The sequence below is a fragment of the Schistocerca gregaria genome, chromosome 2, assembly GCF_023897955.1.
Source record: "Schistocerca gregaria isolate iqSchGreg1 chromosome 2, iqSchGreg1.2, whole genome shotgun sequence".
NCBI classification, from domain to species: domain Eukaryota; kingdom Metazoa; phylum Arthropoda; class Insecta; order Orthoptera; family Acrididae; genus Schistocerca; species Schistocerca gregaria.
This window is the reverse complement of record NC_064921.1, coordinates 475,166,624-475,191,920: the sequence shown is the minus strand read 5'-3', so window position 1 is coordinate 475,191,920 and position 25,297 is coordinate 475,166,624. Positions and strand designations below refer to the sequence as shown.

The following is a 25,297-nucleotide window of genomic DNA, read 5'->3' as shown; positions in this document are numbered from 1 at the left end:
AAAGCTTAAAGTCCAATTGGAAAAATAAATGTACTTTGCAAATGTGATTAATGTTCAAACTGGTGGCCTTCAGCATCAATACATTTCTGAGTACGAGTCACCACTGATTCCGTACATCGTACCAAAGTGTCCAACTAGATTTCTGCGCACACTGTTTGAATCTCATTCCAAAGTGTGTCCAGGTTACGTGGTTTACGTTTGTACACCTCATCTTTTACAGTGCCACGTAAGAAGAAATCCAGCGGCGTCAGGTCTGGAGAGCGTGCAGGAAACTTGATTTGTCCCCTGCGTCCTATCCACTGGCTTGGCATTGTGATCCAGGTACGCTCGTACGTCCCTATGATAGTGCGTCGGGGCGCCATCTTGTTGGAAATAAAAGTCATCATTACCGTATAATGCACGAATGGCAGGGAATATGGAGTCAGCAAGCATTGTTAGGTACGTTTCTCCAGTAACAGTACCTTCAAAGCAGAAAGGCCCAATGAGTCCCCTTGCAGACAAACCACACCACACATTTACACCAGGCAAATTCACAGGCTTTTCAACTGTAATGTGAGGATTATTTGCAGCCCAGTACATACAATTGTGCCTATTGACAGTTCCAGTGAGTTTGAATTAGGCTTCATCGGACCAAATTATGCTACCCGTCTCACCATCTCCTGAACCCCATTCACAAAGTTCTAACCTTCGATCTGGATCGTCGTCACTTAACTGTTGCACCAACCTTGGAATGTACACACGAAACTTGCCTTTATTCAGATTGCGTAGCACACTACTAGCACTTTCATTAATATCACGTGCCGCTTGCCTTGGAGATTTTTGAGGCAAACGCTGAAACAGTTCCAAGAGGCCGCAGTTGCGGAATCATCGCTTGTAGCTGTACGAGGTCGCCCTGATCGACCTTTATGCACGTCACTTCTCCACTGTCTTCGAACCGCAGCTACATTCTCAAACTTCCAGTACCACTTAATTATCTGCTTCCGCGCTTCAAAGCTCAAACGCACATCCCCCATGTTGTAGTTACTTCCTTGCCACTGCTGCCACCTGTTGAAGAAACATAACATTACTTTCTCACAGATATTTAACCTTGTAGAACGGGAAATAAATTGTCTATGACAGTTCAAAGTGTGTATACATTTTTTTTGACGCACCCTGTATACAGGTTGTTACAAAAAGGTACGGCCAAACGTTCAGGGAACATTCCTCACACACAAAGAAAGAAAATATGTTATGTGGACATGTGTCCGGAAACGCTTACTTTCCATGTTAGAGCTCATTTTATTACTTCTCTTCAAATCACATTAATCATGGAATGGCAACACACAGGAACAGAACGTACCAGCGTGACTTCAAACACGTTGTTACAGGAAATGTTCAAAATGTCCTCCGTTAGCGAAGACACATGCATCCACCCTCCGTCGCATGGAATTCCTGATGCGCTGATGCAACCCTGGAGAATGGCGTATTGTGTCACAGCCGTCCACAATACGAACACGAAGAGTCTTTACATTTGGTACGGGGGTTGCGTAGACAAGAGCTTTCAAAAGCCCCCATAAATGAAAGTCAAGACGGTTGAGGTCAGGAGACCGTGGAGGCCAAGCAATTGGTCCGCCTCTACAAATCCATCGGTCACCGAATCTATTGTTGAGAAGCGTACGAACACCTCGACTGAAATGTGCAGGAGCTCCATCGTGCATGAACCACATGTTGTGTCGTACTTGTAAAGGCACATGTTCTAGCAGCACAGGTAGAGTATCCCGTATGAAATCATGATAACGTGCTCCATTGAGTGTAGGTGGAAGAACATGGGGCCCAATCAAGACATCACCAACAGTGCCTGCCCAAACGTTCACAGAAAATCTGTGTTGATGACGTGATTGCACAATTGCGTGCGGATTCTCGTCAGCCCACACATGTTGATTGTGAAAATTTACAATTTGATCATATTGAAATGACGAAACCAAAATGAGCTCTAACATGGAAATTAGGTGTTTCCGGACACATGTCCACATGACATCTTTTCTTTATTTGTGTGTGAGGAATGTTTCCTGAAAGTTTGGCCGTACCTTTTTGTAACACCCTGTATAAAGGGTGATCCATTGATAGTGATCGGCCCAAATATCTCACGAAATAAGCATCAAACGAAAAAACTACAAAGAACGAAACTCTTCTAGCTTGAAGGGGGAAACCAGATGGCGCTATGGTTGGCTCGCTAGATGGCGATGCCATAGGTCAAACGGATATTAACTGCGTTTTTTTAAAATAGGAACCCCCATTTTTTTATTACATATTCGTGTAGTACGTAAATAAATCTGGACAAACCGATTCGTCAGCTTTAAAAAAATGTTTTCCTTGTAAGGAGTGGAACTGTTTTGTATATGCTTGTTTGCTCCAGTTGTTAACACTTGCCGCCTGAGAAATGAATGTTCCGTTATCGCAGATGATCGACCTGCTGATGCCGTATCTGGACTCGCCGTTGTACACGTACGAGGCGGCGAAGCAGGCGTGCGGCAACGTGGCGGGTCTGCTGCAGTGGACGGTGTCCATGACGTCTTTCTACGCCGTCAACAAGGAGGTGCTGCCGCTGAAGGCCAACTTGGCCATTCAGATGGCAAAGCTGAGTGCCGCCGAGAAGGAGCTCAACGAGGCGCAGGCCTTGCTCGACGAGAAGCAGCGCGAACTGGACGCCGTCAAAGCGCAGTTCGACAAGGCCATGTCCGAGAAGCAGGTCTGCACTTCCATCCACGTCTTGCTTTGTCTGCTCACGAGGGAACACGGCAAGTGCCATTTCCCAGAAACTCCGCTCAGCGGGAGACGAGTCAGAATAAGCGAACACGTGTCTCGGCTTCTCTGTAGATACTCGAGCGTAATAGTAAACTGCTGTCAAAGTTTTCAACGTACTTTAAATGTCTTTTAGCGCGCAACAATTTCAGCCGAAACTTCGGCATGGCAGCTAGCGTGGTGGCCTCTTACTTTTGCGCCCTTTCTCGAATCCGATTATTGTTTTTTCATTCATCTACTCATGTCTGCTGAAGGTTACTACATGAATATTCCTTATCGATTCAGGAAATACAAGGGCGTTATATTAATTGTAAAATTACAAGTGCGTTCCACAATAAGTTTCATTAAATTATTACATAATTTTTGTATGGTACTACCAGGTGTTACAATCTGTTTAAACTCTCATATTCTTATATTTCATTCGTTTATCAATTCTTCTATTAATTCTTGTATTGTGTTCAACATTCGAAACATGGTAATTCCGAATACCACGAGCATCAGACAAAGGCAGGTTTGCCACAGCGGCATTTTTTCGTATGAAGCTTACTCGAGAAAGAAATGTTGTTAATAGTGCTCAAGATTTCACGCGTTAACAATAATTTCGTGGCAAACCTGACATATCGAATCACTTTACCAAAAACTGGCTCTTGCATGTGATTGTGAATCAAGATACACTACACGACTTTCAAGAAAAAATTTCAAATAATGTTCTTATTCACTTTTTTTTAATTCATTCGCCAGACATACAATAAGTAGACGAATAAAAACAACTTTATTTCAATATACATTGGAAAACATTCTTGTAGTAATCTTCTATGGACGTGGGTAGATAAATGAAAAACAGGAATAAAAATAGTAATTGGGTTTCGAACGCGGGACGCAAAAGTGTGAAGCTGCAGTGATAGCCACTGTGCCACCACTTCGGTTGAACTGTTTACTCGTTAAAGGCACATAAAGAGCTTCAAAAACTTTGGCCGCTATTTTCTTAGGAACGGTCGCCTGTCTACGGAAAACTGAAACACGCATTCGCTTTTTTTGACGCCTCTTCCACTGAGTGGAGCTTCTGGGAATTCAAATTATGGCACCTGTCGTGATCTAATCCTCAGTTTTTTGTGTCAGTCTACTAACGGGCAAAATATACAGATTACATTCTACTATTCTCCTCTATAAGCGGCAATCATATAGTAGCGGCAATCTAGCTTAGCATCCGCTCCTTCGCTCGGGTTTGTGTGGTAATTGCAACAAAGATAATTTTATAAACATATATTACCCTACCGAAAAGTTGATGTAGTATTGAGCCGCTTCTTTTTCTATGCAATTCCGAGAAAGTCGATTAGTCGTGGTGACTGTTAAATAGCTTTCTTTGATTTACTTCACAAATTGCAACACGTTCTAAACTTTTCGAGCTAATTAAGGACATAGCAGTAGGGTCTTTTTCTAATGGACATCTGACTAAGAAGCGATTCTGGTAGCTGGAGTCCGAAGTTATTGTTAATGCTCCCTTTTGAGTTCTTGTGGTGGCATTTCCATAGAAACTTCAATCCCCGACACATTTCTTTATTTCTAACCTCGAAGTCAAATCCCAACTTCTGTAATTCCATCTTCGAAATTGCCTTAATAGAAACTTTTTCAAATAACCTTTCATTCCCTTATGGGTGGAATTTCGAAAATCCTTTCTTAAACTATGCCTACAGTATAAGATCTGTACTGGGCTGCGCGATGATGTGTCAGTGCATCAGAGAGGACATTTCCTTTTCTATACCCTAAGACAAAATAAAAAATACGCACCACAAAGGCATTATAGGAATGGGACTTAAATTGGTAGATATGATATACTTGTACAAATAAGCCAATCATTACAATTTCAAAAAAAATTGATGATTTATTCAAGAGAAAGAGCTTCACAAATTCATCTCGGCGAAAATAATCAACAGTGAGTTGCTTGAGCCACGCGTTCGTGGTGGCACTACCCAACCTAAAAACATACTACTTGTAATAGCTATCATTATTAGTCTGCAGTACACCGTCCTCAGTCACCAGTAAAAATACCTGCACTTATAACCGCCACATCCTATACTGCACGCATTTCCTCCTGCCTCTCTATTTGTCTTTCTCCTCCACCCCCCTCCCTCTCACTATGTTCACTTCCTCCTTCTCCCTCTCTCTGTCGACCTTCTCTTCTCCCTCTCCGTGTCCAACTTCACCCTCCCCCTCCCTCTTTGTCCATTTCCTCCTTCCCGCTCTGTCTTTCCGTTTCTTACGTCACCCCGTTTCCGCTCCCATCCCACCCCAAAACGGCATAGTTCTTGCACCAACAGTACTTCTTTCCAAGCGCGATAGCCTCCATATAGGAGAGAGATATTGGCGAAATGGAAGCTGTAAGACTGAGTCGTGCGTCGTGCCTGGATAGCTCAGCCAGAAGAACAATTTCTCGCGAAATGTAATGGTAAGGGTTCGAGTCCTAGTCTGGGACACAGTCTTAATCTGTCAGCAAGTTACAAAACAACACACAGTCACTATCTCAACTACCCAGGCAAGACTACGAGCGCTCGTCACGGCTGTACCTCTTTCGTAAATTCACAGGAACTCTCCTGTGTGCCTTGTGGGGCTACCACTCCTGTAAGGAAGGATGTAGGACAGAAATGATTCAGCAACCACCTATGGGTCATTTGTAGAATAAATCTTTCATTCCACAGGGGAGTTTGCGATACTTTGAAACTTCTTTGCAGATTAAAACTATCTGGTGCGCCAGGACTTTAGCCAGAGACCTTTCCCTTTCACAGGCAATGCTCTACTCGCTGCGCTATTCGAGCACGGCTGTCGATCCGTTTCCACAGTTTAAATTCTGCCAGTAGTCCCCTCCTACTTTCCAAACGCCACGAAATCTCTCCGAATACCTTACGGTAATAGGACTTATGAAACAAAGATCATCGGGGATAGCTCAAATGGTTAGAAAATTGCCCGGGAAAGCCGAGGCTCAGAGCTCGATTGTCGCTTTGGTGCACAGCCTTAATCTGTCAGGAAGTTTTAATTTACTGTGGTCAAAATAACTGCTCATGACATCTCGCAAGGTTTTTGCGATATGTGAAAATGTAGATAGCGTGAAGCCACTCGAGAACAACCCCAAACGAACGCAGATTGTACTGGCGACAGGCGGTGCTGGACGAGGCAGAGCGCTGCAAGAACAAGATGGACGCAGCTACGGCGCTGATCGACGGTCTGGCGGGCGAGCGAGTGCGCTGGACGGAGCAGTCGGCGCTGTTCAAGGCGGAGATAGACCGGCTGGTGGGCGACGTGCTGCTGCTCACCGGCTTCCTGTCCTACACGGGGCCCTTCAACCAGGAGTACCGCGCCCTGCTCGTGCACTCCTGGATCACCATGCTCAGCAAGCGCTCCATCCCCTACACCGCCAACCTCAACATCACTGACTGCCTCGTGGACACCGCCACTGTAAGTACAACGGTGCAGGGTTATTCTAAATGATGGACCCATTTTCAAAACTTCGTATTTATTCGAGCGAAAACCCAAAATGAACAAGCTTTATGTCAATGAAAAGAGGAAGTTTCAAAGTTTTTTCATAATGTTTGATGTCAATTAAATAAATTTAATAATTTGTAATTAATTAGCTTTTAATAATTATTTAATAAAAGTGGTTCTCTTTTCTCCAGAGGTCTCTTTAATTTTCCTGTAGGCAGTATCTATCTTACCCCTGGTGAGATAAGCCTCTACATGCTTGCAAATGTCCTCTAGCCATCCCTGCTTAGCCATTTTGCACTTCCTGTCGATCTCATTTTTGAGACGTCTGTATTCCTTTTTATATTTTCTCCTTTCATCAATTCAATTCAATATTTCTTCTGTTACCCAAGGATTTCTACTAGCCCTCGTCTTTTTACCTACTTGATCCTCTGCTGCCTTCACTACTTCATCCCTCAAGGCTACCCATTCTTCTTCTATTGTATTTCTTTCCCCCATTCCTGTCAATTGTTCCCTTATGCTCTCCCTGAAACTGTGTACAACCTCTGGTTTTATCAGTTTGTCCAGGTCCCATCTCCTTAAATTCCTACCTTTTTGCAGTTTCTTCAGTTTTAATCTACAGTTCATAACCAATAAGAACTACTGACGGCCTTAGGAGAATCAGTCCTGACAAAACTCTACCATCTGGTGAGCAAGTTGTATGAGACAGTCGAAATACCCTCAGACTTCAAGAAGAATATAATAATTCCAATTCCAAAGAAAGCAGGTGTTGACAGATGTGAAAATTACCGAACTATCAGTTTAATAAGCCACAGCCTGAAAATACTAACACCAATTAATTACAGACGAATGGAAAAGCTAGTAGAAGCCGACTTTGGGGAAGATCAGTTTGGATTCCGTAGAAATATTGGAACACGTGAGGCAATACTGAGCCTACGACTTATCTTAGAAGAAAGATTAACGAAAGGCAAACCTACATTTCTAGAATTTGTAGACTTAGAGAAAGCTTTTGACAATGTTGACTGGAATACTCTCTTTCAAATTCAAAAGGTGGCAGGAGTAAAACACAGGAAACGAAAGGCTATTTACAATTTGTACAGAAACCAGATGGCAGTTATAAGAGTCGAGGGACATGAAAGGAAAGCAGCGGTTGGGAAAGGAGTGAGACAGGGTTGTAGCTTCTCCCCGACGTTATTCAATCTGTATATTGAGCAAGCAGTAAAGGAAACAAAAGAAAAATTCAGAGTAGGTATTAAAATCCATGGAGAAGAAATAAAACTTTTGATGTTCGCCGATGATATTGTAATTCTGTCAGAGACAGCAAGGGACTTGGAAGAGCATTTGAACGGATTGGACAGTGTCTTGAAAGGAGGATATAAGATGAATATCAACAAAAGCAAAACGAGGGTAATGGAATGTAGTTGAATTAAGTTGAGTGGTGCTGAGGGAATTAGATTACGAAATGAGACACTTAAAGTACTAAAGGAGTTTTTCTATTTGGGGACCAAAATAAATGATGATGGTCGAAGTAGAGAGGATATAAAATGTTGACTGGCAATTGCAAGGAAAGCCTTTCTGAAGAAGAGAAATTTGTTAACATCGAGTATAGATTTAAGTGTCAGGAAGTCGTTTCTGAAAGTATTTGTATGGAGTGTAGCCATGTATGGAAGTGAAACATGGACAATAAATAGTTTGGACAAGAAGAGAATAGAAGCTTTCGAAATGTGGTGCTATAGAAGAATGCTAAAGATTAGATGGGTAGATCACATAACTAATGAGGAGGTATTCAATATAAATGGGGAGAAGAGGAGTTTGTGGCACAACTTGACAAGAAGGAGGGACCGGTTGGTAGGACATGTTCTGAGACATCACGGGATCACAAATTTAGCATTGGAGGGCTGCGTGGAGGGTAAAAATCGTAGAGGGAGACCAAGAGATGAATACATTAAGCAGATTCAGAAGGATATAGGTTGCAGTAAGTACTGAGAGATGAAGAAGCTTGAACAGGACAGTGTAGCATGGTAAGCTGCATCAAACCAGTCTCAGGACTGAAGACCACAACCACAACAACAATTATTTAATAATGAGAAATGCGAGAAATGTTATAAATGCTTGATAGGTTCCTGGGAATTACTCCGGATAATATTGTAGAAATCGCACAATATTTCAGCAAGACAACTGCCCGCCATGTTCAGGGGCTACTGTCGGGTCGCTTTTTTTTTTTTCTTTATTGTGATTTCATTCCCCTGCCCCATATGGGCAGGGGAGGGCTGTCAGCGGCACATTCCGCCGCTCTTCAGCCGAGTGACATGACAAGTTAAAATAAGAATAAAATGTTACATACATAAAGCGATAAAAAAGGGGAACTTAAAACAGAATAATGGGTGAAAATGGAGGTAAAAATAGACTGACATGGAGACGTTCATGGAGGACAGTTAAAAAAGTCACCAGAATGTTAAAAAAACACATTTGGCGATTCTTAAAACACAGAGAAGACACTGAATGGACGTGCACAGGTTAAAAGTCGGCCACAGTATTAAAAACACTCCAGAACGACACACTTAAAATCCACTTGGAGCACACACGATGAAGAATAAAACTGCCAGGTGGGACCTGCAGAGGCAAAGGTCAGAGAGAATGGAAAAGGAGGGGAAAGCAAGGGGCAGCAGGTTAAGCGGCGGGATGAAGAGAGGAGGGGCATCAGTGGGTACACGGAGAGGCAGGAGACACGTGAGGCGGGAGATGAAGAGGGAAGACAGGGCAGGAGGAAGTGCAGAGACACTGAAAGAGGGCACAAGAGAGGGAGGGGGAGTAGGAGGGGGGAGCCGCTCAGGAGGAGGGAGGGGGAGGAGAGGGAGCCCTGAGGAGGAGGCAGGAAGATGGGGTTAGAGTTGGTAGGAAGGGAAGATGTCAGGGCGAAGCTCATCATCCGGGACAGGTAGATGGTGGAAGTAGCATTGGGAAAGGAGATGGAGGATGTGGATCACGTCGCTGAGAGGCTCGCCAATTTATATGCTGGCTTTCTACAACAGCGCAGGCGCCAGCGCAGCATAACGTCATCGAAGACTAATCTTAGACAGCGTAGAAAACCAGAGCCCTCTGCTGGAGAAACGGGTCGCGGTCTGCGGAAGCACGCCGCGGCGTGGGAAAATGCGGCCGGGAGCGACGGACCCGGTTCGTGCGCGCGAGGTGTTGGCGCGCTGTTTAGGCTTCTGCGCTAAGGCTTCCCATCTGCGTTGACTCAGTGCAGTTGCTAATCTGCAGCTGACGATGCCTTAATGCCGCCAAGGCTGGCTCCCAGGCTTTGCTCAGGTGAAACCCAGTGTCTCTGTTTATTAGGTCACTGTCACTGCTTACACGTATTTCAACCGCCTTTTTGATGGTGGAGTCCCAGTATGTGGAAGCATGAGAGAGGATCTTGGGTTTTTTCATAATTCAAACCGTGTCCCGTGTCAAGGCAGTGTTCAGCAACCGCAGATTTCTCTGTCTGACCCAACCTCGTGTGACGTTTATGTTCGTCGCATCTTTGACAGTACCACACGCCTGGCCAATATCAGTCTTCCCACATTGGCACGGGATTTTATATATTCCTGGTCTCCTCAGGCCGAGGTTGTCTTTAACAGAGCCCAGCATTGATTGCACTCGTGCTGAAGGCCGGAAAACTGAAGATGGCGGGTAGTTGTCTCGCTGAAATATTGTGGGGTTTCTACTATATTATCCGGCGTAATTCCCGGGAACCTATCAAGCAGATGCAGCGCCGAGAAAGCCTCAAACAGCACAATGATATAAATGTTCAGTGTGGCCACCGTTGGCTGCACGGCAAACATCGACACGGTAGCCAAAGTCGTCCCGCACACTTAAAAGCGTATCTGCTGTTACTGAGTGCACGGCAAAAGTGATCCGGTTCCGCAGATCGTTCAGAGTGGTTGGTAGAGGCGGAACGTAAACAGCTTGCTTCACATAACGCCATAAGAAATAGTCGCAGGGTGTGAGATCAGGCGATCTCGGTGGCCAGAAGTGCAGAGCCAGGTCCTCAAGTCCCCTGCGACCGATCCAGCGCTGAGGAAGGGAGTAATTGAAAAAGCCTCGTACATCATGGTCCCTATGGGGCGGAGGTCCATACATATTGGAAAATGAAGTCCAGGGAATCTTCCATGACATGCGGGAACAGCCATTGTTCCATCATTCCCAGGTACATGATTGCCATTACAGTTCTTTCCGCAAAGAAAAATGTTCCACAAACCTTTGTACGGGATACGGCACAGATCACGTTTATCTACGGTGAGTCTCTATCGTGTTGCAATGCGAACGTGGATTTTCCAAACCCCAAATGCGAACAATGTGGCCGGCCGGTGTGGCCGAGTGGTTCTAGGCGCTTCAGTCTGGAACCGCGCGACCTCAGGCATGTACGTGTGTGATGTCCTTAGGTTAGTTACGTTTAAGCAGTTCTAAGTTCTAGGGGACTGATGACCTCAGATGTTAAGTACCTTAGTGCTCAGAGCCATTCGAACATTGTGTCTGTTGACTTTTCCACTAAGGTGGAACGTCGCTTCTTCGCTGTAAATTACAGGCTGCAGTAATGCATCATCCTCCATCTTTGCTAGCACATAACCACAAAATGCGAGACAATTCTCTTTGTCATTGGGGCTAAGAGCCTGTACAAGCTGTAATCGGTAGGGCTTGTACAGCAAACGGCATCTCAGAATTTTCCATACAGTTGGTTGGAATATTCCAAGCCCTCCATTGGCTCTATTGGTCGACTTACTGCGACTGCGCACAAAACTTTCTTGAATCCGTCGGACATCATCCTCTGACACACGCGGTCGGCTTGTGCTTTTTCCTTTGCACACACTCCCAGTCTGTTTAAACTGCTTAAACCAAGGGGTAATGCTTTTTCGAGTTGGTGGTTGAATACCGAATTTGGTACAAAATGCCCTCTGCACTGCAATTTGCGACTCACTTTTCGCGAACTCAAGAACTCAGAAAACCTTGTTCTCTAGAGTCGCCATCTCACAACTGACAGTGAAACGAAATTACGGCCCTATTTCCGTGCGAACTCTACCTGCCACCTCTGAAACCATCACCGCCCTCCCGCCGCCGTCCGCCAAAAAACTTTGAAACTTCTTCTTTTCATTGGTATAAAGCTTGTTCGTTTTGGATTTGTACTTCAGTACATACGAATTTTTGAAAATGGATCCGTCATTTAGAATAACCTTGTATATTAACGTAGCTAAATCTGCTCCCACAAATAGCATGCAGCATACATTATAATGTAGCAGCTATAGCACTGGACTACCAAAATTTTTGCTCATACACTGACAAAAAATGGAAAGTCTTAGTTACACCACGAACACCTTACCTAATGCTACCTGTAGTGTACAGGATGTCCATAATTAAAGCACCAGTTTCAAAACGCCGTAGAAAGAGACATAGACTGTCGTCAAATTTCAACAGCATATTATTGACGCATGGAGAAACGTCAAGCAACAGAAAAATATTTTATGAAAATTTTACCAACAGATGGCGCTCTAACAGTCTTAACATAAGTGGAATCAGCTACTAGTGGCAACTGAATCGCAATACGATGCCTATGGTTTGAGTTTCACATAACACCATCCGTACTGTTCGATATGCATGATTGCACAACTTTGGCAGTCAACACTTGTGGTACTGTTAGTTAGATTAGCCCATCCATCACAGCAAGTTCGTACACATCGGATGGAATGAACAGGTTTTTGAGTGTGCTGAAGCCAAAAACCGCATAAAAAGCAAAATGACATCGGTTTTTAAATGTCATAAGGCCAAAAACTGCGTAAAAATCAAAAATCTAAGACTGCTGCAAGACATGTTCAATATGCTGTCCGTAGTTTTCTGCCATAAGTTGAAATCGCGAAACAGCATGATTCACAGAAGATCGAAATGTCTGGAGGTAATTTTCAGAATGCGATGCTCAATGCGTGCCTTCAATTCAGCTACGTTCATAAATGGAGCACGGAACAGATCTTTCATATAACCCTACAGCCAGGAGTCGCGTGGAATAAGATCAGGTGATCTGAACGGACAGGCTGTAGGGAAATAATGGCCGATAATTCTAGCATTTTCAAAATGCCTCTGCGGCAGCCACTACACTGGCTGTGCAATGTGCACAGGAGCGCCATCTTGCTTAAAAATGATCCACGCTGTTGAAAGGTTGGAACGACGTTGGTGCGCAAAAGAGCCTCATAGCGCTTACCTGTGACAGTACAGGTAAAAAGACCGGCAGGACCGATCTCTCGAAAAAATACATCTCAACGATAAACGATGCCATCAACACCAATCACAAAATCATCTTTGCAGAATGGGGTGGCACCAGTTGATGTGCGTGCGGATTTCTTGCTGTCCACATTCTGCAATACTGCAAACTGACGTGTTCTTGGAATGGAAATGGGCTTCGTCTGTCCACAGAATGTTCCACGATTTTTCATTGTCCACTTCCATGCGAGCAAGAAATTCCAGAGTGAACGTTTGTCTTGCTGGCAGTCAGCAGGAAACAACTCCTGAATATGGGTGAATTTGTATGGACAGCAATGCTGCATGTTTCGTAGGATTTTGTGCACCGTGCTCGCAGGCATCTCCAACGTCTGGCAATTCCCCGTGAACTGCATGTTTGCACACCACCACTCGACCCATCCGCTGCACTGTGGCCGCATCTTCGACAGATGTCGGATCAACTGCTTTCCTCCCCCTGTCACGTTGCACTTCAAAAGCACCTGCATTTCCGAATTCTGTAAACATTTCCTCCAGCCATTTAGCAGACATATGACCAATGCCTTTTTTCATACCCTTGAGTTTCTCGAACTTCTGCAGGGCTAATGGCGCACAGGGGCCGTTCTTGTAAAAGAGCTTTACCAGTAACGCGCGATCCTGCATGGAGACAGATGCAAAATGAGGAAGAGCCATGTGCCGCGCATCTGTTGACGTGCATATTGTGAGCGCCATATATTGGTTAAATTCTCCGTAGATTTTTTTTTTTTTTTTTTTGTTCTGTAACGTTTCCCCCTGCATCAATAATATACCGTTCAATTTTGACGCCATTCTGAGGAGTGGTTATCTTTCTACAGCGTTTTGAAACTGGAACTTTAATAATGGACACTCGGTATGTTGATCAAACGCCATCCTTGAGCTAGTTTACTTTCAGTACAGAAATAAGCCATTGTTACGGATGAAGAATGGTTTAAGTATGCGGGACAGTAAATGAAACACGAACACCACCATAACGAACTGTCCTCGCGACAGTTGGCCCCTCTGTTGTTACGTTTCGATACTGTCACCGCTGAGACAGGGGAATGTCATAGTGCCACATCACAGGTGCACGCAGCTGTTGGGTTATGTCCTTGGTTGTTAACGGACTGTACTAGTGTGTTCGTCCACCTTTTGGTTTGGAGGCAAGTAAAGAAGAGCAGAGAGGTGTGGTTCGTTTTCTGGTGGCTGGAGTGCTGGAGTACGTGAAAGTCATCGAACGGCGCACACCACTGCGAGATAATGCTCACCCAGGACAGGCCCATCGAGTCAGGGTTACCTGACGCAGGGAGATTGACGACTCATGAAGCATGAAATCCGTGTTCAGGTCGGAATTAGACATGGCTCCGTGCATGCGGTCGTCAATGATCATTTGCATTATCGTAAAATATGCACGCAGCAGGTGCTGCATCACCTTACGGAAGGACAAAAGATAGACAGAATCTTCTCAACTCTTGAGTCGTCTGTGGCGGTACCACGAGGAACAGCATGCATTTTTGCCCCATATCGTAACAGGGGACGAAAAGCGACGCCACCATTTCGAGCCCTAGTGCAAACGGCATAGCAAACAGTGGAATCATTCCACGTCTCCCCCAACAAAAAAATCCAAAGTTGTTCACAGAAGTTCCGATAAGGTCATGATGACGCACATAACTGCAAGGCAATGCACACGCAGGACAGATCCATCGAGCCACTACACCTAATATGGTGGGGGCAGATTGATTGGCCTTATCCTTCTTCGATGGCAAGGACCTGTCTACTCGTCGACTTCCTCGAGCGTGGACCCATAGTCAATACCCACCGTTATGAAGCCAGTCTGCACAAACTGCGATGCACCACAAAGTCAAAGCGCCCAATAATGTTCTCGGACGGAATCATCCCGTTGCGTGATAACACAACACCCCCTGCCCCTCTTCATGCTGCCGACTGGATGAAGTCTATGCTTTAGCGATTTGATTGGGAAACACTGCAACATCATTGGTACAGACTGGACCTTTTACATGTAATTTTCACATCTTTGGCCGTCAGAGGAAAGACATGCTTAGACGTCGGTTTCACTCTAAGAGAAAGTGCAAGAGTTGTGCTGCTGTGGATCTATCAGCGGCCGACCATGTTCTACCAAACACAATTGACCATATCGTCTCCCAGTGGGATAAATGTCGTAAAGCGTTTAATCATCACTTTTGAATGAAACCATACTGTAGTCCGGTTGTAGCGGGTGTTCGGTTTTGATTTGACTGCCCCTCATACATGGTTACTATTGGTCGTGTCTAAAGATATCTAAACATTCATGGTGGTGTCTGATTGTTCTATATCGTGTCTCCCTACCACTTTCCCGCAACGACGCTCTGAGCGTGTTTTTTAGGGAATTGACTAGTTTGAACCTGGGACCTGTTGCTGATAAGGAGACGCCAGACCACACATGACATGTAGAATTCAGTAGAGTTCAGTGAGACTAGCGATGGTATAACCAAATACTAAATGATCTCAGCGTCAGCTCCACTGCACTCCCTGTAAAAGAATCTTAATACTAACTAAATTTAGTGGAAAGGGTTCAAGGCTTTCCTATTTTTAGTTAGCTGGTAAAATAACGTCGAAAAAACAGTTAAGTTTACCATTGGAAATTTTATTCTACTCACAAAACATCGTTTATAAATTGCACTATTGATAAAAGGAAATGTTTTAATACAGGATTGTAAAAACCAACTGCGTTCAACAAAAATGTGAACGAATATTCCCTGAATGGGTTTCCAAGTTTTACAATGGATCGAAGGATGACCTATGCCATATCACATCTATAATCTAGGTTTAAATTCAGTTTCACAAAAGAGAAAACTATCAAAATGGTCTACAGTGACCCTCAATTATCTTTAATTACTTATCTAATTTGTCGTAAATTACAGTGGCTGATGTTGCTTCTCCATAACTATATAAAAGAAAAATCATTGCGTTTCATATATGTTCTTCAAGTGGCAAATGTGAACACCATGAGTTTTAATTAACGATCGACACTAGTATTACGCAAAAAGGGGGTGTAACAGATGAGACTTATGCAGTTCTGAGTGAAGCCTTATGCGCTCAAAAATGCGGCATCGTGTGCGTTCATTACCTTGTCGGTGCTTAAGCAGCGTCAGGGCGGCAGCGGCCGGCGCAGCAGCCATCCAGCTTGCCGTCTCGGAACCAACACTGTCCTAACTTCTCCTTACTACAATTTACCGAAGTAGATTTAAAAAAGCTATCTGGCTGTGTTTTCATCTGACCAATCAGGGTCTCAATGTTAACCTTAAGCTCTGCCTACAAAGATTCTGTCTATCCAATGAGAAACGTTATACTTTTCGTGGTGGGGCAATGTTTTTAAAGTTTGCAACGTAACAGAGACGCTAAAAAGTCTCACGCTAAAACCTGCAGCTGGTGTGGTCCTTTTAGCGTTATCGTAAGATCTATACTGTTCTTCTGGAGGGCTCTATCTTTTAACATGGGCTGGGGGGTGGTCCTTAACGTACCTGAGACGCGAAAAAGTCTCACGCTAAAACTTGCGGGTGGTAGTGGCCCTTTTTTGTGTTATCGTAAGATCTATACTGTTTTTCTGTAGGGCTCTAGCTCTTAACATGGGCTGGGGGGTGGTCCTTGACGTAATAGGGACGCGAAAAAACCTCATGCTAAAACGTGCGGGTGGTAGACTTAGCGGTAGACGGCCGACGTGGGTGTCCAGTCCGTCCCTTATCGTAGGGCCTTCTAGCTTAACACGGTTCTGTTCTCGGCTTCTGTTCTCGTTTCTTCTCTCGGAACTGCGTCTGCCTCACGGTGGGAAGGTACGACATGCATTTAGGCATTCTTGTGTTAGTCTGTGGTATTCCATTTGCTCACTCGTTACTCGTATTACTTTGGTTAATTTAATGTCACGATTTATTCGGAGTTATGTGACATGCTACTAGATTTGCTTATTATGTCAGGGTTTTCATGGAAGGTGTTGGATTTGCCTGACACCTTACAGATAGTGGAAATTTTCAGTTGAACATCGCAACACAGCATGCCCACACGGCCTCCACGTTCACCTTATTGCAACCCTTCAGACTGCTTGCAAGGTCGAATCATTGTCATGAGTGTCATAATAACAACGTAACAGATCACACAGAAAGCTGGCTGCTGTGCAAAGATTGTGGAACAAATGATGACGAGACGGAGTCAGGGCAGCAGCGCGGCAAGAAGAGTGGGCACGGGACTTTCTAGAATGACTACACCAAGAGACGACTGTAGGGTATTCGACCGGCTCTTACGAATAGAATGATTACTGTTGTCGAAATACAGGCAGATGTTACAGACAGATATCACCACAAACCATCGAAACAGATTACTCATAGCTGGGTTTATAATTCAAGTACCCTTGCGTTGTTTATCGCTAACATCAGATATTTACGTGGTGTACAGCCAATCAGCTGGCAGACTAATGGCATTCTGTGGTATTCAGCAATGAGTCTCACTTCTGTTTTGGCGGTCAGAACGACACCAGTGTGTCCATAGACAATCTGGTAAAAGATCACAGGGAGTAGCTATTGATGAGACACGTGCTTATCCAACTCCTCGAATCACCGTTTGGGGAGTTGTCAACATAATTGATAATTGTTGAAGGGATGCTGATCGCTCACTAATATGTGGAAAGAATATGTTATCACACCCTTTGTGGCAAGGATACTAAAGGCATGTTCCAGCAGATTAGCACAAGATCTCACACTGGGGTTCATACCGCAGACGTCATGAGGAAAGTAAGGGTCCTTGACTGGCCTCCCCGATATCCTTGTCTGCCATCCACAGAACATGTTTGGGATGCAATGGATAGTCATATACTTTCATACAACGTAATTGACTCAAGCAACATGTTTTCATATGCGGCAAAATATCTTCAGTGTGACGTTCTTAGGCTGTTTAATTCAATGCCACAATTAATGAAAGAGTGAATTCGGCCACATGGTGGAGGGGGGGAGTGAGGATCCCACCACATATTCGTGTTGATCATGGACAGCAATACCAGAATGGTATGAACGTTTAAGCATTTGACACTCGCTACGTGATGAACATTATCACAAAATTTGATTAATATTGGACTGATACTTTCTGTGAGAAAACGTTAAAGTCCCAAGAGAAATGCGGCAAAAATAGATAAATTTCACAATTTTAATGACACTATAATCTAGATATTTTTCTCTGAAACCAGTAGGACCTGTATGAGTATTTTTTGAAGAAAATAGCAAGTCATATCTCGAGTGTTGTATAGCGCATTACAGTTTCAATCCAAGGAAAAACAGTGACAAATTTTCATGAGCAATTTTCGTACACTTAAAGGACACTTTTCCTAGTTAGTCCGGTTTGCATATGATGTTTATTATTTTAAAGAGGCACTGATCCTCCCCACAAGCGCAATGGATACAGAATCAGTTTGATATGTAAGATTTATTTTTAATTTTTAATTTTTTATTCATTCTTTCACAAGAGGTCCAGAACTACCGGCCAAGAAAATCAGTTCTTTTCTAAACAACAGCTTGGATACAGTCTGAATATGAGCTTTTAAATTCTCATTTACTTACAGTTCATTTCCGAGAAAGGGCTTATTTTCGAGAAGAAGTTCTCTGATCACTTCTGACACCGATGTACAACTACTTCCGTGAGGAAATTTCAATTCAAGCAAAAATAGCAAGAGCTGACAAAAATAGCGTGAGCTGACAGAGGCGTAAATGGTGAAAGTGAGGAGGTGTCGTGAGTTGAGAAAGGAGACCCCAGAACAAAATAAAATACGAGTAATTATAATGTAGCCGAGTGGTCATCATGCATGACTGCCAAACGGAGGACTTGGATTGAATTCTCGATACTGCCACTGATATTTACTTGGAGGGAGGGCACCAACGGGGGCACTCACTTTCGTGACGTCAATAGAGGAGCAACATGAGGGAGAAGAAGCATCTCCCCGGTCTGGAAAGCTGCCAGCGGCTGGAAGTGCGTTTTACTAACGCCACAACGCCACACATTGCTCAGCGCATCCAAATGACGCCTTTTGGCAAACGGGGGGGGGGGGGGGGGGGGGGGGGTGTCATGGCAGCCAGTCAGGACTGTATGGTCCGTCACAACTGGAATACGGAGCTGGTCTGGAACAATTGTGCATCACGCCTTCAATAAATTCCAAAGAGGTCATCATCATTTCCGAAAACGCTACCCACTTAGAATGAATATTTTTATTTTACTGTGCACTGCATCGGTTTTCAGCATTTGTGCCATTTTCAAGTGGTCGTATAGTAAGACACCTTACCAACGAAGTCAAATAAGACATAGTTACAAAAACAAAAGATCTACGTAACTAAACTAACTGTTTTACTTAATAAATACAGCAACCAACCACTTTTTGTGTAGTTACGTTCATGCCAAGTCGCGTACCCGGATTTTACCCGTCTTCAATTAGTGTAATAAACTTAGATCTTCGTCAATACAACGTTTTTGTCGACTGCATTTTCAACGTTGAAGTTTCCCTGCCCAAAATAATAAACCGTTTGTCTACCACGTATCCTGAGTTGTATAGTTATACATTTAATTAATAGTAAGGTGCACTTGTTTTAGTTTTGTACTTTGTAGCTCCTTTTTTCCCGAGGATATGCACAGTAAAAACACTTTGTTTCACTGATGTGCTTGTGGTAAAACCCCGAAACGCATCTTGGCATAAGTATAGCTATAATACTGTTTCCAATATACATATTTATCCGTCAACGAAATTTATCATAAACAATATTTTTCTTATTCAAACTAACCACTGTTTCATGGATTCAACACTAGAAATAACAATATGCTTCATAAAAATTTAGACACTGTCCAGACACATTTTCAGTAATTTACCAGCAGTCATATAAAGTTTTACTACCAATAAAGTTCAGTTTAAGAGGAATCTAAAGAATTTATTAGAGGTTACCAGCTTCTACTCCATCAACGAATTTCTTAGTGGAACCTACTGATGTTAATGGTATAGTGGAAGTGGAAGTTTCAGGAAACGTATACCATCACTGGTGATTCCGGGTTTGCCATACAATACACATTCACTAGATATAGTGCGCCATCGATCGGGAAGGTATATCTTCGCCACCAAGAGGCAAGGAATGTGAACCATGGTTGCAATAACAAACCATAGTTATCTTTTGAAGGTTGCATATTATGAGCTGCAATTTGAAAAAAAAAATAGTCATATTATACAAAAATTCATGGTGCTGCAATAACAAAACACTGTAATGTTTCAAAAGTTGCATATTATGAGCTGCGATTTAAAAACATAGTCAACTTAAATAAAATTCATGTATTTCAGAAATGACGTGTACCATGACGCTTAGAATTGCACAGTAGTGCACAATACATTTTCCTTTTTGCAAAAACATCTTCAGAGCCTGACATTTGTGCTGGCAGTTCCATTCGAACAACAAATAACAACGATGGTGTAAAGTCACTAAGATCCTTTTCAGGTTCTGGCTGATTAGTAGCTGGTTACATTGGTGACGATGGTTTCTCTGGTGTCGACAGATCGGTGAATGGAACCTGCAGGGACTGCCCAACGACGAGCTGTCCATACAGAATGGTATCATCGTAACCAAGGCAGCCCGCTACCCGCTGCTGATTGACCCACAGACCCAGGGCAAGTCGTGGATCCGCAACAAGGAGAGGGACAACGAGCTGCAGATCACCACGCTCTCCCACAAGTACTTCCGAAATCACGTCGAGGACTGCGTGTCGTTGGGAAGGCCCTTGCTGATCGAGGACGTGGGCGAGGAACTCGACCCCATGCTCGACAACGTACTCGAGAAGAATCACATCAAGATGGGATCCACTTACAAGGTACAGCTCGCACTACATCATATTCAGCGAGACACCATGTGTGTGTGTGTGTGTGTGTGCGTGTGTGTGTGTGTGTGTGTGTGTGTGTGTGTGTGTGTGTGTGTCAGACGATATACAGCGCGTCCTAGAAACCTCTGAACCCCTAGGTCAAAGCAGCATATTTGTGTAGATGAATTTACATGTATAAACTATGTACTCAGCAAAGCTGTATATGCACCATTGTACCATACACAGCGATCTATGCGTCTACATGCTTTGCGTGACACCTGTGGAGCATCTCAGGAGTTTAGCTCCGAAAGTCTTCCTCAACACTTTTTCGCAATTCCTCCGGCGTTGAATCACATGATATTTGACTGTTCCCCATGGCGTAATGGTCATTTAAATCCGACTGGAGATGTCGCTGGACCATATGCAAACCAGTACACTCGACATTGTTCATCAAGGAACTCATGTACATCTGAAAGTGTGCTGGTGCTCCATCCCGCTGCAGCCACACATTATCCATGATTCCCTTGTCTTCGAACTGAGCTATTAACCATGTATGCAACATGTCCAAATAAGAACTTTCATTCTGCATTTACTTCAAACAAGTGCCCTTCAAAAATATAGTGCGAACAGATGCGGTAGCATCTCGGCTCATATCATAACATGAAACGGGTTCATTTTCAACTCTTGCACGTAACACAGCTTTTCCTTACACCGGAACACTACATTCTTCCTGTGTGAACTATGATATATCGCACATTCGTCAAAAAATAACACTCTTAAGCTAAAAGCAGGCATTTGGAAATCGGGCCAAGAAAGCATGGCAGACTGGAATTCGCTACTCTGTAATTCATTCAAAAAATCCCTCCATATCATTTCGTCTTCATATTTTTTTTTTATAACGTGGCCAGCCGCTGTTTTACGAATGGATTTCATACCCTCCGTCATGCGCTGTTTGGTGTCTTGCGGATAGTATATGTAGATGTTGACCCTGGTTCATACTCGCGGTAACCTTAGAAATTGAGTCCAAGTCGTGACACGAAAAACATCCCTTAAACGTCATAGAAACAACATTGATCTGAAGTACGCGCTGGGGAGACTGCAGGTTAAACGCCTCATCATTTGAAAATAGGCAAATCGCGACTCGTCTGACCACACTACATGCCTCTATTGTCTGTTGTTTTGTCCACTGACGAAGTGTAGCTTCTTGTAGCACCGTGAGCAGTTCTCTTTTGCACCGTTCGTTCGGAAACTATTTGAAGTGTACCTGCGTTCACTGACAGCAACATTACCTGATGTCATCTCTGCAACTGGTTGCCACTGACAGGGCGTGACACTCGTTTGCGGTTAGAAACTTTTTACAATCACTGTTCTTACACTACATTACGGAAATGGTGACCCTGTAGTTCGATCCCTTTCTCTCCAAACCAACCAACCAACCATTACGTTATATGACTGCAATTATCACACTATTCCTGAGAGATATGTTGGACAGTCTGACTAGATACACTAACAAATCTGGCAGACTCATTCGTGTTGTGGTCATGGGCATGTCCAAATAAGATAGAACCTTTTGCAATTTTTTTTTTACGTGTCCACATCGTTTCGAATGCGCTGACTCCATACAACTGTCTGGCACATGAACGCCACTTCATTTCCACGACATAGCGCTGGAGTGTCAATGACCGCCCAATACCAGCTCTACACTACAGTGTCTACAGCGTTCCAAAGCGACCAGTGAGCTCTGTTAATGGGGGCAACTATCATTTTATCCAGTGAGTTTATAGTAGAATACTAGGAGTAAATATACGAATTTGCATGTTGCAGGTGAAAGTGGGAGACAAAGAGGTGGATGTGAACGACGATTTCCGGATGTACATCACGACGAAGTTGGCCAACCCGGCGTACACACCGGAGATAGCGGCGCGCACATCGATCATCGACTTCACGGTGACGATGAAAGGCCTGGAGGACCAGCTGCTGGGTCGCGTCATCCTGTCTGAGAAGAGAGAGCTCGAGACGGAGCGAACGGCGCTCATCACCGACGTCACCGCCAACAAGCGCAAGATGCAGGTGAGTTTCTTTGCTTCATTGTAGTAACCTATGGTTCCTAGATGACGATCTTCTGTAGCCTCAGCAAACTCTTAAACTCCCTTTACATCGAAACGCATTCGTATGCAATGTTCAGGGGTGACTATGTACTCTTTCCGGCGTATTAACAGATCAGATTCTTGTCGGATCTTCAGCCGGATCAAACCGTCATCTGCACACAATATTTCCGCGGTCCACCTGGCCATCAGCATCAGGCGAGGAAAGCTAAAGCACTCTGGCCGATAACTGATTCAAACCGTGAACGACGAAACTTGTACATGCAACGAAAATACAAAAGCGCACGCGCTAAGGTAAGGCTCAAGAGCTCAATCGTTGCTGATACACCCTGGCGCACGAAGAGTTGCAGCGCCTCCAGTGGTGAATACTGACGAAAAAAAGATTTATCGCTAAAAATTATTACTCGTAGCCGGCCGATTCAGATGCCGTTGTTTCTTCATATCTGATAAAACAGGATTCCTGATTTTACTTATCGTTACCCATTGTCACGGTTAGTCTGATTTCGACAGCTTCTTTTAAAACACAATCCCAGTAACGCGAGGTGTTTGCAACCACTAGGTCTCATTGTATAGCATCCTATGTCCCTCTGTAAGACAGTGCTCAGCCACCGCAGATTTGTCAGATTGTAATAACCGCGTATGGCGATGATGGTCAACACATCTGTCATTTGCGGTACGGATAGTTTGGCCAATGTATATTTTACCGGACTCATATGGTATTTTGTAGACTCCAGGCTTCCTCAGACCTAAATCGTCCGTAATAGAGCCCAGAAGTGCTTAAATCTTAGCTGGCGGACGGAACACACATCTGATTTCATGTTTCAGACCTTTACCTATTTTGGCAGACACGTCACCAGTGTATAGAAGGAAAGCCACAGAACTAAAAGTATCTTCAGCCGGTTCAGGTAACGATCCGAAGTCGAAAGCACGTCGAATCTGTCTGTCCGTATAACCGTTATGATTAAACACGTCCTTAAGATGTTGCAGCTATTGTGGTAAACGTAAAATGATGGATGACAACTGGTAGCATGTAAATATTTATCAGTAAGTTTTTGTAGGTGTAAATTCGTTCAGTCTGTAGCGCAGTAGCTGCTAATTTCTTTTATTTTGAAGAGAACCGTCCCTCCGAGTAGTAAGCTAGTCTGTCAGGTAGCAGCTCTCAGATGATTCACATCTAAGAGCGGCAAGTTAAGTACTTATCTTTTTCTGCATTTTCCTCGTAGTACGTTTATTAAATTTTATCTGTGTTTTTCTGTTTAAGAGGTTCAATCTCGCGTTTTTGTGACATAGCTCATTAACACATCAGCGCCCATTTGTGACACATCTGGAAGGTAGCAAGTCGCATATTCAGGATTCCGTTTGCTATTGTGGTTTACTCAGTTAGTCGTGCTAGGATGGTTAGGGTGAGTGTATGCTGTGTGCGAACGCAGGCGGAGCTGGTCGCAGTTCACGAACAGATGAATGCGCTTTTGGCTACAGTCAGTCACCTTCAGACTATGGTGGTGGTCGAGAATCTGGCTTGTCACACGGGACACCCCAGGTGTCGCTTGTTTTGCCCATGGGCTCTGCTTCCGAGGTAGTCCTAGTGTACCCGAAGGGGTGCAGCGGATCCACCCTCACAGCAGGGTGAATGGCAGTTCACAGCGCTCGAGGCAGAGGGCCAATGAGGAAACTAGCCACCTGGCCTCGCCCATTCACCCTGTGAGTGGGCAAATAGCTGCTTCTTCACCAGGGTCCAAGCAGGCACACAGGGGGAGGGGTTTACTAGTTGTCGAGAGCTCCAATGTTAGGCGCCTTATGGAGTCCCCTTAGGCAGATAGTGTTCATGGCTGGAAAGAAAGCCAATGTGTGCACGCTATGTCTGCCGGGAGACCTCATCCAGCATGTGGAGGTGGCCTTGCCTGCGGCTATAGTCTATGCAGGATGCATCGTGTGCAAGTTATGGCTCATGTCATCACCAATGATGCCTGTCACTTGGGTTCAAATGGTTCAAATGGCTATGAGCATTATGGGACTTAACATCTATGGTCATCAGTCCCCTAGAACTTAGAACTACTTAAACCTAACTAACCTAAGGACAGCACACAACACCCAGCCATCACGAGGCAGAGAAAATCCCTGACCCCGCCGGGAATCGAACCCGGGAACCCGGGCGTGGGAAGAGAGAACGCTACCGCACGACCACGAGCTGCGGGCCCCTGTCACTTGGGTTCTGAAGCCATCCTCAGTTCATACATGTGGCCGGTGGACGTGGTGAATACTTCTGGCCTCGCGTTCCGGTTGCAAGCATAGCCCTGAGTTTGCATCATTGTTCCCAGAGTTGATTAGAGTCCTCTGATTTGGAGCCGAGCGGAGGGTGTCTACCAAAGGCTTCGTCGACTCTGTGGCGTCTTGGCTACAGATTGCTAGACCTGTATTATCGTGTGTGCATTTGTAGACAGATTAGAGGCCATAGGAGGAGGAATGTTCATTGCAGTTGACGAAAATATTGTCTCTATTGAGGTCGAAATTGAATGTGAAAGTGAAGTTAGCAGGTCGTGTATAACAGGTGTAGGTGAAACCAAGTTAATTGCTTGATATTTTTACCAGCCATTCGACGCCGCTGTGGCAATTCTAGTTATCCAAAGACAGTCTACGGTCAGTAACGCGTAAATACCCAGATCATGCAATACTAGTTGGAGGCGACTTCAACCTACAGAGAATAGACTGGGATACCTATGGATTTACTGCGGGGTGTACAGACATACAGTCGTGCGAAATACTGTTTAACATGTTTTCTGAATACTGTCTTGAGCATCTGTCTCGGCAGC

The 25,297-nt window shown here is 44.3% G+C and overlaps 1 protein-coding gene across 1 annotated transcript in view; it reads left to right on the top strand.

Moving 5' to 3' along the window:
- The window catches only part of LOC126335843 (dynein axonemal heavy chain 8-like), a gene marked incomplete at its 5' end in the record, with an annotated part of 446,097 nt that overhangs the window by 264,205 nt on the left and 156,595 nt on the right, over positions 1-25,297 (top strand). Inside the window, 4 exons of the mRNA XM_049999312.1 lie at positions 2,441-2,728; positions 5,935-6,231; positions 20,083-20,394; positions 22,207-22,452. Of these exons, the coding sequence (XP_049855269.1) occupies positions 2,441-2,728; positions 5,935-6,231; positions 20,083-20,394; positions 22,207-22,452 (1,143 nt within the window). The remainder of the gene's footprint in view (positions 1-2,440; positions 2,729-5,934; positions 6,232-20,082; positions 20,395-22,206; positions 22,453-25,297) is intronic.